The sequence below is a fragment of the Coptis chinensis genome, chromosome 5 (genome assembly GCF_015680905.1).
Source record: "Coptis chinensis isolate HL-2020 chromosome 5, ASM1568090v1, whole genome shotgun sequence".
Classification (NCBI taxonomy): Eukaryota; Viridiplantae; Streptophyta; class Magnoliopsida; order Ranunculales; family Ranunculaceae; genus Coptis; species Coptis chinensis.
Genome location: NC_141460.1, coordinates 65676545 through 65691625, shown reverse-complemented (window position 1 = coordinate 65691625; position 15081 = coordinate 65676545). Strand labels below are relative to the sequence as shown.

The window sequence follows — 15081 nt, the reverse complement described above, 5'->3', positions numbered from 1 at the left end:
GGCAAAAGTACTGATCCAAAGGCCCACATTACCTGCTTCTTTTGGTCAGTCTGCCGTTTTCTTATTGACTAATATTATTATTATTATTCCTTGTTTAATATTTTTTCAACCAACTACTGTAAAACTAATTTTCACAGCTCAAACGTATGTTTCTTCTCATATCTCACGTCCTCCTATCTTCTACTCAATTTAGCAGCCAGTTGTGTTTTTTTTATTTTTATTTTGGTTCCTTTCAGAGAAGGCAGGGTTGTTTTGCCAACACATCCGAATTACTTCCCAATACCACTGGGAGGGACATGTATTGATCTTTGACAAAAGAGTTTTAATTTAGTTAATTTTTTCTTGAACCGGCGTGAGTGAAAATAACAAAATTATTTTTTTTAATAACAAAAATATATATATATATATCGAAAATAACAAATACATACAAAGATTTAAAAATATATATATTGCCACATCTATATTTTTCTCTCGGATAGGAGTTGTGTTGACAAGGTGTTATATTTTATGGGTCCTATTCTTTGCCGGACTCAATTTGTGTTATGGACCGAAGTTGGGCGAGGTTGGTCACCTGGTCCGCCCATTGTGTTGGGCACAACTTGGACTCGTACACCCCCCAACCAAATATCCAAAAAACCGAACAACCGGATCCTTCAAACCCACGATCTCGATCATCTCGATCAAGCTTGATCTCTTCAAACCCACGATCAAGTTTCTCTCAAGCTCGATCTCTTACACAATCAAACCGGACAACCGGATCCTTCAAACCCACGATCAAGTTTCTCTCCACGATCTCACCAAAATCAAGTTTCTCTCACCAAAATCAAACCCACGATCTCGATCTTTTTTTGGTATTATCAATACTCATTTCATTTGCTTTTTCAATTACTAATTTCATTTGCTTCTAACATTAGTTTTTTTTTATTTTTTATTTCTTCTAATAAGGTTTTCTGGATTACGGGCGCCAGTTGTGGAATCGGTAAGCCACTCAATTACCACTTTCATTAGAGAAATTAAAATGTTGTTTGCATAGCCATGTTCATTATTTGATTATTTAAGAAACCATAAGAATGGTGTGTGTATGTTGACATTATAATGTTACGTATTCGTATTTGACATGGCTGCTTTCTAGTTTATACATGTAACAAGTAGTATATTTACCTAGGCGTACAGTTTTGGTGACATTATTATCATAGTATATGATAATATCAGGTGCAATATGAAGAATCATTTTCATGCATTCACTACTTTTTGGCTTTCATACTCACCTATGTTTTAGACTTTTAGGGTGTTGATCACAAAATAAAAGGTTTCTCGAACAACTTTTTTATTTGGAAAAGTCAATTGAAGGTGTTCCATCTGTATTTCAGTTGGGTTTCTTTGAGGTTTCAAAGAAAAGAGATCGAAAGTGGTGATCTTAGTTAACCGTGTCGTCTGTTTCATGCTTTTGATGTATGTTGATAAAAGGTCAGTGAACTCATGCACCATGTTTTTATCTTTGTGCATTGTTCGAGTGCTTGTTTTCTACGTGAATAGTTTCACCTATTCAGAGAATTTTTGTGGTGGATTATTCAATTCTAAGTCATTTACCACCAATCCGTCACAAATTCACAACCCTTAAGGAACTAGTGTGCTAGAGGATCTCATAGTTCCCACATGGGGAATCTTATTCCTCTTCTATGTAAAGTATGAAAATGTGATCCATGGTCCATTTGTCATGTATCTTTGTCTGGACTCGGACTTTATGAGTGGTAAAATGAGTGTACGCTTAAAAGTCACCGTGAGACATTTAGTCGGGGAGGCACTTTATATCGGTATTTTTGCTGTACATGTTTATGTAGGACCGGATAAAAAAATATGTCATGCCTAGTAGCCAACTAGCCGTAATGGATGGTACCAACTTAGGATATTGATTAACCTTCGGTTCAATATTCTTTCTTCTTGTTCTTCCAGGATTGTTTTTCAGTTTACTCTCAAGTCTCAACTATAATCAATTGGTTTAGGTTTTGTGACTTTTGTCGATAAATATTGGTGAGCCCAAATTTGTATCTTTACGCACTTTCTGCGCATAGAGTAGAAATGGTGTTTGGTCAGATCTTTGTATTGGTTTTACCAGGGCTAATCCGCACTTACACTCATTTTGCTGAATTGTTCTCAAAAGCTAGGCTTATGTATGGATGGAGTTTATTTTCTAAACAAAATCTCCTTATTCTAGAATAGTGCTCTTTATCATTGCAAATCATCCCTAGAAAACCCCTGAATGAGTAAGGTAAGGCACCGAAGTCTAAGACCCGTGAGCACCTCAAGAATGGTCAGACTATTTTCAAAGGCTCAAATCTGTATCCAATGCCTACCTCCTACTCTCCTAGCAGTGGTTTCGAGTGACTCTGCTCAGTTTCAAATTTTTGCTCCCTTTGAGAGAACTTGTCTAATCACCTTCTACGATTGAAAGTTTGAAACAACGTTGGAGTCTTCTTGATTCGCTTTATGTTGGATGGGTATTACATATTCATGATGGTCAACAATCATGAACACTTCTTTAAACGGAAAATTTGAGGATGTTATGGTATAGATAAAGTTAACTATAAAAATTAAAAAAAATCATCGACGGATATGAGTTCTACTTTTAGGTTTTTAGCCGTTAACTTGTGAATAATTAGTTTCCTTTCGTTTTTTAATTGTATAGTTCTTGGCTTCTTGCATTGATACTTGTATAGTTGTATGTCATTGGATTTAACTTCTGATTACAATTATGCCACATGAGCTACCCTAACGACTCGCCATAACTTCTCGTTTGTTTGTGTTTTCCTCTACCGGGTAGGACTTATAAGATATTAAGATAGTAAACTATGCTAAGAAGAGCTATGCTTCTTGGAGGAACTTTAGTTGTAGGTTATAACTTAATATCGGTGAGGTTCTTAGAGTGTTTTACTACCTTGCTTTGATTGAACCACCGATGCGGATGATTGTTGAGTACGCTTAGTTATGTCTTTACGTGGACCATTTGGTCGAAACTGGAAAAAAAAGTAGCGATTTAGATTTTTAGAGCATATTATCTCGTAGTTGAAAATGTAGACTATGGGTCAAGTCTCTCACCTTCCTACTATTAGAAAACTGAGATTTAATTCTATTGAAACTTAATGGGAAGTTGTTGTACAATAACTTCTAGTTTGTGGTAGGTTTGTTACACTATGCTGACTTCCTAAACGGAGAAGAAGTTGTGCATTTGCTTGTTAGTATTAGAAGTTGTGAATTTGCTTGTTAATAAACAATTTGAATTAGTTGATTGTCTTATTTTTAACTCCTATTTATTTTGTAGCAATGCCCTCGAACAAAGAATGTGAATGTGAAGAATGTAGCAAAAAGTGTTTTCCACGGGTGCTAAGAAGTTGTTAGGTGGGGGAGTAGTAGTTCGGGTCGTGAGGAGCCCGAAAAGAGAAGAAAGGGCAACAACTACCTCGGCATCAGTCCGTAGAGGGGATCGGAAAGCGGATGATCCCAGTAATGTAGTAAGTGGTGTAGAGTTAGGAAATCAAAAGAGAAGAAAGCAAACAATTCTGAGTGATGTAGATGTATATTTAGATTTAGATTTAGATGAAGATGAAGATGTAGATGTAGATGTAGATGTAGATGATGTAAATATGGATCATGGGAAGAGTGTAGCTGTAGGTGATGATGAAGAAGATGATAGTGAAGAAGATGACGAAGAGGGTGTTGATGACGCGGAGGATGAGGAGGACGCGGAGGATGAGGAGGAGGAGGATGATGATGACGATGAAGTCCCTGTACCTGTACCTCCAGTGAATATTGTGAGAAAGTCCAACAATGACTTGGAGTTCCAGAGAGGTGTTTATGGAGGTGGCCCTCGTGTGTCACATCTGTTATATGACTATGCGGTGCACGTGGCTCGCGATATTTGGGAGGGGCAGGTAATATTATTATATATTGTCTATTAGTATTTAAATTTTGTATTACGAAACCTTGTGCATACATTAATACTAAGTTTTTGTTGTTTTAGGCGGAGCGAGGGGTGTTGAAGTGTCATGGGCACCTGAACAAGTTGGTACAATGGGATATCGTCGAGAAAGTGTGTTGATTTGTTCTAATTTTCATGTGGAGCTTCAAAGGACCGGCTTATGTGCTCTGGTCTTAGGTGTATATAGGCATCAGGATCCTGTGTTGGTCTCTGCGTTTGTGGAGAGGTGGCATCCAGAGACCAACACGTTTCATATGCCGTGGGGTGAGATGACAATCACGTTGGACGATGTTTCCCAACTCTTAGGAGTTCCGATCAGAGGCAAAGCAGTGACTGGGGACACTGATTTGACCCTAGAACAGATAAAAAGACTCCTCCACCAAGGTCTTGGCATACCCATGGACAAGATAGATGCGGAGATGAAATCCAATAAGTTCACTTCCAAAGTTAGGATGGATTTCTTGATGAAGCAGTTTGCTGGGAAGGTGACGGATGAAGATTTACGGGATGAAAATGGGGTTGTTGTGAAGAAGCGTCAACCCAAAAAAAGAGTAGCGTTTCTTTGTGAGAGCTTATTTGTTGTTTTTCTTTGGATGTACCGCCTTCACCGACACGTCTGGAACTGCAGTTCCCGTTTGTTATCTGAGACTGCTTATGAAATTTGCCGAGATCAGAGACTACGCGTGGGGTGCAGCCTTTTACCGGCTTACTTATGCGAAGTCTTGGGATCTGCCACAAGTGCCAAGGTGAAGGGTGTTTCGTGCTATTTCACTCTCCTACGTGTATTAGTTTTTGTTTTTTTCTTTTCAATGTCAATTTTATCTATCTATTACAATATTAACGGGTGTCTATATTAATCTAGGCATGGATTTATGAGTACTTCCGGTGTTCGTGCCATTCCCAAACGATGACTATCGGTTGAGCATGTCGTACTCATAAATACTCGATTATTTCGGTCTTTTTGCTAGCACAACAAACTGCATTGAAGCATACCCGGCGATGATTGATAATATGACTTGTACCGATGTAAGCATTTTTGTATATAAATAGTTTTATTTATTAATTGATATTATTAGTATGTGGTTAATGATTAATTTCCTCGATCATATGCTATTTGATAGGTTGAATGGTATCCTATATGTCAAGTCCGAGCTATAACGGCCGGTGGATGAAATAGCATTTTTCGAGGGATTTATATGCTTTCTTGATAATGTCGAAAGCAAAGACAATGTTTCAAGGGTTGTCGTCGGTTGGGTCATATGCAGTTTGTACCTTCGATCCCCAAGACCAAAGACCTCGACGAACTACTTCGACGCTGGCAATGCGATGTGAAATTTAATGTTGTGTCTTCCTATTGGAGTAAATGGCGTAATCACTTGATACAACTTGAACATCGAGGACCCATTCCGGTCTTATCCATGGGAGTATGTTAGTAGATACATGAGTTGGTATGAAAACAATAGCCATATTCAAATGATAAACCCCGATCATCTTAATCTCTACTCCCTACGAGTCTTCCATATCATAATCCGGTGAGTTAATACTTTACAACGTTAGTTTTTTTTGTTTTTTTTTTTTGTTTTGTTTTGGTATTTTATAAATATAAATGTATATACCAATGTAGTTTTCGTTTTAATTTTGACAAAGACCCGCCGTTGATGAAATTTTCGTTTGCTCAATCAAGGCCCGCAATTGGGTGGATCAGCGATTCCAGACGATGCGGGAACGACTTCATGGAGGCATACAATTTGACCCAATTGCAAGTTCATTCGGACGATATCGTTAAGGAGCATTGGATTTAGCAATGTTGAATTTGGTTAGTTTAGGTTTTTCGTGGTTGAGCATTGGCAGTCTTGTTGGAAGTCTTGTTGAGTCCGGGGTGGAAATGTGTTATAGAGCTTGAGAGATTGAGTGTCTTTCTTGAGTCCGAAATGTGTTATAGAGCTTGAGCTTGAGTCTAGGGTTTATCGCGGTTGTTATCGATTGATTGACTAACCATTTTCTGAAGTTTTAATTCTGTTATTGTTATGTTTACTTATGCTTTTGTAACAAAGATGCTTATAGAGAAAAATCAAGTGATAACATTTTATTGTTCTTTGAAACTTCGGAGATTTTGTGGGATATGTGGAATACTTGTTGAATCTAAGTTTTGTAACTTAGAACTGCAAAGTACTATTTCTAATAAGATTTTGTTCATTAAATGCTTCTTGTACTCACATTCTATGGATTTTTTTCATATTCGACTTCGCAGGTTTTGTTAGTCCGTTTACAGAGATTACCAGATATGACATTTCTTGTGTTGAGTCCTCCGTCTTTGTTATTGTCAAATTTTTGGAATATCTTCTTCACTTTCTCCACTCTCATTTCTCTTATGTCATGTATAAAACATTGATCAATTGCCAAAACACAAAACATCTATTTTTTTGCCAAAACACGAAACAACACGCAACATTTACACTTGGAAAAAAAAATGACTTGCTATTTTTTTGCCTCTTGGACGGTGGCCAAACCGTCCAAGAGGCAAAAAAATAGCAAGTCATTTTTTTTTCCAAGTTTTAGTTTCAAACGACATGGCCACACCGTTTGAGACTAAGTCCAAACGGTGTGGCCACACCGTCCAAATGCCAAAAAAACAGCAAGTCATATTTTTTCCAAGTTTTAGTTTCAAACGACATGGCCACACCATTTGAGACTAAGTCCAAACGGTGTGGCCACACCGTCCAAATGCCAAAAAAACAGAGAAATCTTTTTGCCAAGTTCAAATCTCAAACGACATGGCCACACCGTTTGGACTTAGTCTCAAACGGTGTGTCCATGTCGTTTCAGACTAATTACAAACGACATGGCCACACCATTTGAGACTAAGTTCAAATGGTGTGGCCACACCGTTCAAATGCCAAAAAAACAGCAAGTCATATTTTTTCCAAGTGTTAGTCTCAAACGACATGGCCACACCGTTTGAGACTAAGTCCAAACGGTGTGGCCACACCGTTCAAGTGCCAAAAAAACAGAGAATTTTTTTTTCCAAAAGTCATTTTTTCCAAAATCAAACAAACATATATACATCCATACAATTAATTCGACAAAAAAATACCATCAAATTTAAGAAAATTGTATCAAAAACCAAATTACAATTCCAACCACATGAACATTAATTACATAGACTTATTCCTAGTCAACATCTATTATTGGTATTTCGGCCCCATCATTAGTGTGCTCGTCTTCCAATACTAAATTGGGAATGTTTAATGCCGTAAATTGTGTTTGTCTTGCTTGTAATGCAGTATCCCAACTATCTGCAATTAAGTGTCGAGCTATACGCCATCTTCGCATCGGTTTTGGAACCGGACAATCATCAACAAGTTCAACATGGACAAAATGACATCCCTGTACGTAAGCGGTACCCAACACTTTCTTTACTCTCTCAGGATTTGCTTGGGTTCTCAGTGGCAAAATAAGATGGCAGTACATACTTCCTAAATATACGAGGACGACATTAAATCTCGAAGCAAATAGATATCCAGCAAAGGGCATGCTCATCCACTTACGAGGGGGTGCCCAACCGCATTCATGGGAAATTGTAGGTTTCACGTACCTAATCTCACTGTGAGTGTACAATGTACAGTATAGGGGGAGGTTGTCATTAAGTTCTTGTAACAACTCATTTCTCATCCACGACCACTCTTCCTGACTTCTTCCTAATGCAATGCACATTGCTCTCTATACCAAGAATTGCTATCACCCACGTGGTCATCCACTTTAACAATATATTTGTGCAGTTCTTTTGGAATGTCCAAACCATAATGTCTCGGCTCCCTCAGGATGCCAATGTCTAACTTTTGAGGTGATTTTTTAGAAGAGTTATTCCGTGGTGTGGTTGTTTTAGGTGGTAAAGGTGATTTTTGAGAAGAGTTATTCCGTGGTGTGGTTGTTTTAGGTGGTAAAGGTGACTTTTGAGAAGAGTTATTCCGTGGTGTGGTTTTTTTTTGTGGCAAAGGTGGTTTCGGAGAAGACTTCTCTGCAGGTGGGTTTGGAGTAGCTTGGAATTTATGAGAAGGCTTGGAATTTAGTACATACATTCGATTGTCGCGACGAGACCCACTCTTCATGCTCACGTTGGGAATGTTCAAAACCAGATGAATCTCGTTTTGAAGAGTTCTCATCCTCGGTTGAAGCTTTTTCTTGCAGCTACGCTTAGGCCGACCTTTGGTTTTCGCCTCCTCATGAGGTGGTTCTAGCCATGTAGTTTCTGGCACAACAATCTCCATAAGTTTTCTAACCATAACCCTCTGCTCTTCTTCAGAAGCCATTTCATACCTTTTCATAAACATATCCATCGAAGGTCTACAATCGGGACCAACACCCACCGACACAATTTGGAAAAGCATGAGTTTTCCAAAAGGGATCGATAGCACTCAAAGATATGGAACGTTCTTGCTTTTGAAGTTCAATGATTTCATGAGCACATGACAATCCATGACTGGTGCGCAAATAACACCCACAAATGAACTCAGAGTCTTTAGCAGCACAACTTACACGGGTATCTAGTTCTTCATAAAGCAAGTCCAAACATTTTCTTGAGACCGGGTTTCGAAGTTCACGAAATAAAGGAATCCGGTGGTGGTCTTTGGGTTACAATCGGACTCTTCTCGAACGCATACCCTCTAATCTCGCATAATTTGGATCTCTAAAATCGGGTGGATCAAGTAAAACATACTTAGAAAATCATGTCCGTTTGTGTTTCCTAGAACACGCTTCACCCGAAAGCATGAGACCCTTCGACTCTATTGGTCGTTGTACTCCCAAAGTGAATGTGTTGATCTGTCCAACAACATACTAATCAATCCTTGTAAAGGCAACCAAGTCTCTCGCAGATAACTAACAAAATTGGAGTACTCAACCCTATAGTGTTTTTCCAAAGCAGCAATTTAGGTTGAAGATATCCTCGGCCCTCGATTTCACTACTGTTGTTCCATGAGAACCGGCCTTTATCTACTAGTTCGTGGTGGGAAAAAATCATTGCATTTACGGAAGGACGCACATAGAGATATGCCATCTAGAGAGATGCTTGTGCGTCGAAACACAATATCAGCAAAGCACCCATCAAGGCCAAGTCCCCGTCGGACACCCGATCACGGATGGCCTTTCTTCACCCAAAGAAACCGTTAAAGTGACGCAAAGCCCACTCATAGTCTATCGCTGTTTGATTGGAGCAACACTTGACAGACCGCGGAAAGACTTCGAGTGTTGAAGTCACCCCCACAAACCGCATACAAAAGGCCACCGATACTTATTGGTTTTGTAGGTCGCGTCTATGATGAAAAACTTTTGGAAAAGTCCGAGCCATTTTAACACCGTCCGGATGGGCCCATAACAATCCCGTTATCTCATCTGTATTCATATCCTCTCTCACCTCCTCAAAATAATGGTTTTACGCTAACAACTCACGCGCAATCTCTGCATTTGCGGCGAATCGTTCATATCCAATGTCCTCACCTTGTGCCTGGCATTGTAGACTTGATATATGCTAGATAGGTTATCAGGAAACCTATGTCTGATGGACTTCAAAACTTCTTTAGGCTTAACTCCATTTTGAGTCATCTCTGACAAGAACTCGAATTGTGAAACAGTCAGTCGAGTAGCAAATGCATGTCCTTCAAGGGTGTTCGCTAATGGATGGTTGTGAACACCATTAAGAACGACAATTTTCCAACTATCGACAGTGCCGCGTTGGAAAATACATCTTAACTTAAATGGACATCCATGTTTCATGGTTCCCGTATTTCTCTTATTAACTTTCTCTGCTTTTTTGTGTGAACGATACACGCCCGAACTCTCACAATCTAAATCCAGCCTTGGTACTCGGTTCCCGTTAGCATTCTGCGACTTCCCAATTACCACAACCACATTACATTGTTTTCCCCGAGCAGTTGCCCAACCAATTACGTCACTACGTGTATGAAATACCTAAAGATATGAAAGAAAACAACAATCAATAAACTAATATAATTTCATTTAGAAAATAAAAACAAGTGAAAACAATGCCTACTATGTACCTCTTCCGCAAGAGTAAAATACTTACGTTGTATCCATTGAAAGCGGTTGAACATCATCCCGCGGCATTCGAAGTTTCCAGAGTTCTCAAACGCACCGAAGGATCCTAAATAAAGAACGGTTGTTAATTGATGTTTGGCTTAAGTACCAAATGCCACAAAGCGACATGGCCACACCGTTTGGACTAGGTCCCAAACGGTGTGGTATATAAATCATTGAGATTTGAACTTGGAAAAAGACTTATCTTTTTTTGCCACTTGAACGGTGTGGCCACACCGTTTGGACTTAGTCTTGAACGGTTTGGCCATGTCGTTTGAGACTAAGTCCAAACGGTGTGGCCACACCGTTCAAGTGGCAAAAAAACAGACAAGTCTTTTTTCCAAGTTCAAATCTCAAACGACATGGCCACACCATTTGGGACCTACTCCAAACGGTGTGGCCATGTCGTTTGTGACTAACTTCAAACGGTGTGGCCACACCGTTCAAGTCGCAAAAAAACAGACAAATCATTTTTTCCAAATTCAAATCCCAAACGACATGACCACATCGTTTTGGACACAGTCCAGACGGTGTGATGAGACCGTTTGGTGTGAAATACAAACGATCTAGCCGCGTCGTTTAATTACTACATGCATAATTATTACATGTATAATTATTACATGTATAATCACTGTACACATCAATAATTCCTACATGCATAATTATTACATGTATAATCACTGTACACATCAATAATTCCTACATGCAAAATTATTACATGCATAATTACTACATGCATAATTATTACATGTATAATCACTGTACACATCAATAATTCCTACATGCATAATTATTACATTCATAATTACGTTTAATTTAGATTTACCTTATTCTTATTAAATGCATCATCATCCATTCCTCTATTTTCTTCATTTTGAACTTGTTCTACATTTTCTTCTTGAATAGGGTCACTTGGAACTTGTTCTATATTTTCTTCTTGAATGGGGTCATGATGCATTACATTTTCTTCGTCATCTTCATGTTCTAAAATGGGGTTGGGCTCTTCCATTAGTGTTTAGTGTTAGGGTTTAAGGGTTTAAGGGTTTATGGGTTTTTATGGTGGAAGAGAAGAGAATAGAAGAGAAGGGCTGAAAAGGTTGCAACAAGTCAAATTCACTTTGGTTTGGGGTCTGCCCAACACAAAACAACTTTTGGGACCAATGGCACATTTGTAATAAGTGTTTTAATTTTTGGGGTCTGCCCAACACAATATGGGGTCCGACAGTAACAAGTACCTATTTTATTGAATATATATATAAAAAAAAAGCATGCAAAGATAGATAGATAGTAGATGACAAATTAGAGGTTTGGATGGTCCTAGGCAAGCCTGCTCAAAATGGGCCTTAAAATCAATCTGTTAGCTATACATCTCAACCAACCGTTAGATGGTCTGGCGATGTTGCACCCATCACGTGTTTTGAGTTGGCCAAAACAGGTCACGCAGTCGGGGACTGTTTTCATCACTATTTTCTCTTTTTCAAATTAAGTTATAAGAGGGTCACTATGTGTTATAAGAGGGTCTTGTAAGATGGTCTTATAAAGTGGTTTGTTTTTTATTTTAAGTCCTTTTTATAAGCATTTGTAAAAATAGAAAAAACAAATACATGACATCTTATAGATGGTTATTTGACAAATATAACCCTATTTTACATCACATTTAACTTAAATATATTAATTTGAAACAAATGTATAGTTTGATTTTCGATTTCAAATCAATTTTGATAATTAGAATATTGATTTTAGAAAACTATCTTAATTGGCGGTGGTGGTGGTAGTGGTCTTAATAGCACGGTGGTGGTGGTAGTGGAGGTGATGATATTGGTTTTAATAGCACAATGATGGTGGTGGTAGTAGAAATGGTGGATGTCTTAATAGCACGATGATGATGGTGATGATAGTCTTAATAGTACGATGGTGGTAGTAGTAGAGGTGATGATATTGGTCTTAATAGTACGGTAATAGTGATGGTGGTGGTAGTAGCCGGTGGTGGCTAGGGTAATAGAGTTATTTGGAAAATAAGATAATGAAAAATGAAGAAAAGATAAATGAGGCTAGGGGTATATGGACGGGGGTGTTTGAATCATTTTTCAAGTTATAAGACTTATGGAATTGAAATAGATCCAATTTTGGTACTTATAGAATTGGAGCCTCTTATAAGACATTCTAGTAGAATGCCTCTTATAAGAGGCAAAAAACAAACCAAAAAAATGTCCAAAATCACTGGGCCACATCTTATAAGAGGTTATAAGACCTCAAGGTCTTATAAGAGGCAAAAACAAATGGACCCTAAAAGTAAAATAAAAATAGTGAAATCTTTTCCTTTCTCTCTCTCTGGAAAGATTTTCTCGCTCTTCCCAACCTCTAAATCTCTCTTCAATTTTTTTTACTGTTAGGAATCTCCTTTGCGCTATTTATACTATTGGAGAAATACTAAAAATACCAAATCGATCGACTTTCAAAGAAACGATTTGAACAATTTCTTAATAGACGTGAAAAGATAATTTCAAGCCTTATTTGATACTTTCTTTCTTTCTTTTTTGCCAATAAATTTCATTTCCTTTCTATATTTGTCATTCTTTTATTTCATCCTATATCTATTTATGGAGCAACCACATCAAATATTTATGCCAATATTGCTGAGGATTATTGTGATAGTTCTAAGGAGGAGGAAGACATGCTCGAATTCATTACCGAGAAAGAGGAAGACCATGTTCTATTGAAGGACGAGAGGATCTTGATTGAGAAAATACAATTGGAGCCAATGTTGATAGTGTTGAAAACGCTGAAAATGGTAAGGAAGGTGTTGAAATGGATAAGGACAACGAAGACATGTTGAATAGCATACGACCCTGTGTTGGCATGGAATTTGATTATTCAGAAAAAGTCTATGAATTTTATAATTATTATGCAAGGAGGACAGGATTCATCGTTAGAAAATATGCTACAGGTAAATCTCAACATAACAATGAAATTATGGCTCGGTCATACTATTGTTCCCTCCAAGGTTTTTGCAACATTGTTAGATCAAAACCGATTTAGCGGGGGCAAAGAAAAAGATCTGATACAAGACTTGGGTGCAAGGTTGTTATGTCCATAAGAAGAAACAAAAAGAAATAGTGGGTTGTCACTCGAGTTATATTGAGAAGCATAATCACAATATTGCCAGATCAAAACCGATTGAGCGGAGGCATAGAAAAAGATCTGATACAAGACTTGGGTGCAAGGTTGTTATGTCCATAAGAAGAAACGAAAAGAAAGATTGGGTTGTCACTCGAGTTATTGAGGAGTTGAGCATAATCACAACCTTGCAGCTCCTAGCAAACGACATAAACTTCGGTCTTTGAGAAAGGTATCAAAAGAACAAGAACAAAGGATGGGGAACATGCAATTAGTTGGGGTGTTACACCCCGAATTTTGACAGAATTCAAAAAAATAATATTTGTTCCCGACTCTTCGATTTTCGAGGTGTGATACACTCTCCACTTCCAAAAACTCATCAGCTATTTAATTACTTTAATAATTTGAAACCAATAAATTTTTTTAAATAAACAAAAGTCCTCTTCATTACAAAAATTCACAAATATGATTAAATTACAAATTTCCTTTCGACAACTCTTTAATTATAATTACAACGAAAAATACAAATCAACTTTGTCTCAATTAAAATCTATTGCACCTCAAGAGAAAACAAAACATATCCTGAAATGAGATGCTAACGCGAACCACAAGCAGCAATCCACCTTCTTCAATACTAATCCTGTCAAGACTTATCAATTATGTTCATTTAATTAACACACCCGATAAACAAACATGCAAATCGGGTCAGCATTATAAACAATGCTGATGTGAGTAGCCCGAAAATACAAAATATACTTATACAAATATATACACAATCCATAAGGCAGTTAGTTCCTCCACCGAGGCACCTTAACTTCCAAGTTCCAACGACTAATACAACATCCTTAAATACAATAATTAAGGCAGGTAGTTCCTCCACTGAGGCACCTTAGCTTCCAATTCAATAATAATATAAGGCATTTAGTTCCTCCACTGAGGTGCCTTAACTTCAAACCGTACTAGATCAAATGTATCTAATAATAGAATAACCAAACTAAAACTTACTCTATACTTACACTGGTGTAAGCCAAATCATAGAGTTGGTTGCACCTTTATAAATAATCAATTCAACCCACCCTTCTGCAAAACCCTTGTGAATGCAACATAAATTACAATAAACCAAACATATCATATACATCATTCCAATCATCTCATTGAACCAATTTCATAACCACCATCAATCATTTATTATAGATTTAACGTACACTTTGATATATCATCACAATTATTGTTTAGAGTTTCTTCAAGTGTCTCTAGAATCACGTCGTCTCTATGTCTTACCTAGCTTTTCTAGCTACCACAATCGCTTCCCAATGTCAAACATGTACATCCATATGCCTCCCCTCACATAATAAACCACTTCGTGCGTAGCTACCCTAAGCGGGATATCGCATACCAGGTAACCCTCACACGAAAGCCATTATGTGAGTACTGCCACTATTCGGCATAAAATATCGCGCATTTCGTTTTAATTTTGCAAACGGAATAATCAAGCCACTATTCGGCTACGCCAGAATGGCCATTCAGATTTACTGAAACGCCAGAAGGGCCAATCATATCACTTACGCCAGAAGGGCCAATCATATCACATATGCCCATCACAAGGGCCAATTCACATGAGTTGTGGTAGCTAGGTTCTAAGATTTTCGTTATGTAATTTATTCAAGTGTCATACATTTATATCTCATAATTATTTCACTTTATTATGTACATGCCAAATACATTATTGCACTAAGCCATAATATTTAGAAATATCTCAATACATCTTATAACAACTTTCATTTTTTCACGCGTCAAATAAATTATTGCACTAAGCCACAATCCCGTGGGAAATATCCACAAATATTATACTACCTCATAGTAGCATCTCACATAAATAATAATGGAGCATTTAT

The 15081-nt window shown here is 37.7% G+C and overlaps 1 protein-coding gene across 1 annotated transcript; it reads left to right on the top strand.

Annotated features, from left to right (window-relative positions):
* Positions 1-3448: 3448 nt before the first annotated feature.
* On the top strand, positions 3449-4096 carry LOC147498390 (uncharacterized). The gene is made up of 2 exons (XM_086563223.1): positions 3449-3929; positions 4019-4096. The coding sequence occupies exons 1-2, from the start codon at positions 3642-3644 to the stop codon at positions 4094-4096; spliced, it is 366 nt and encodes a 121-aa protein (XP_086419349.1). The 5' UTR covers positions 3449-3641.
* Positions 4097-15081: the final 10985 nt, after the last annotated feature.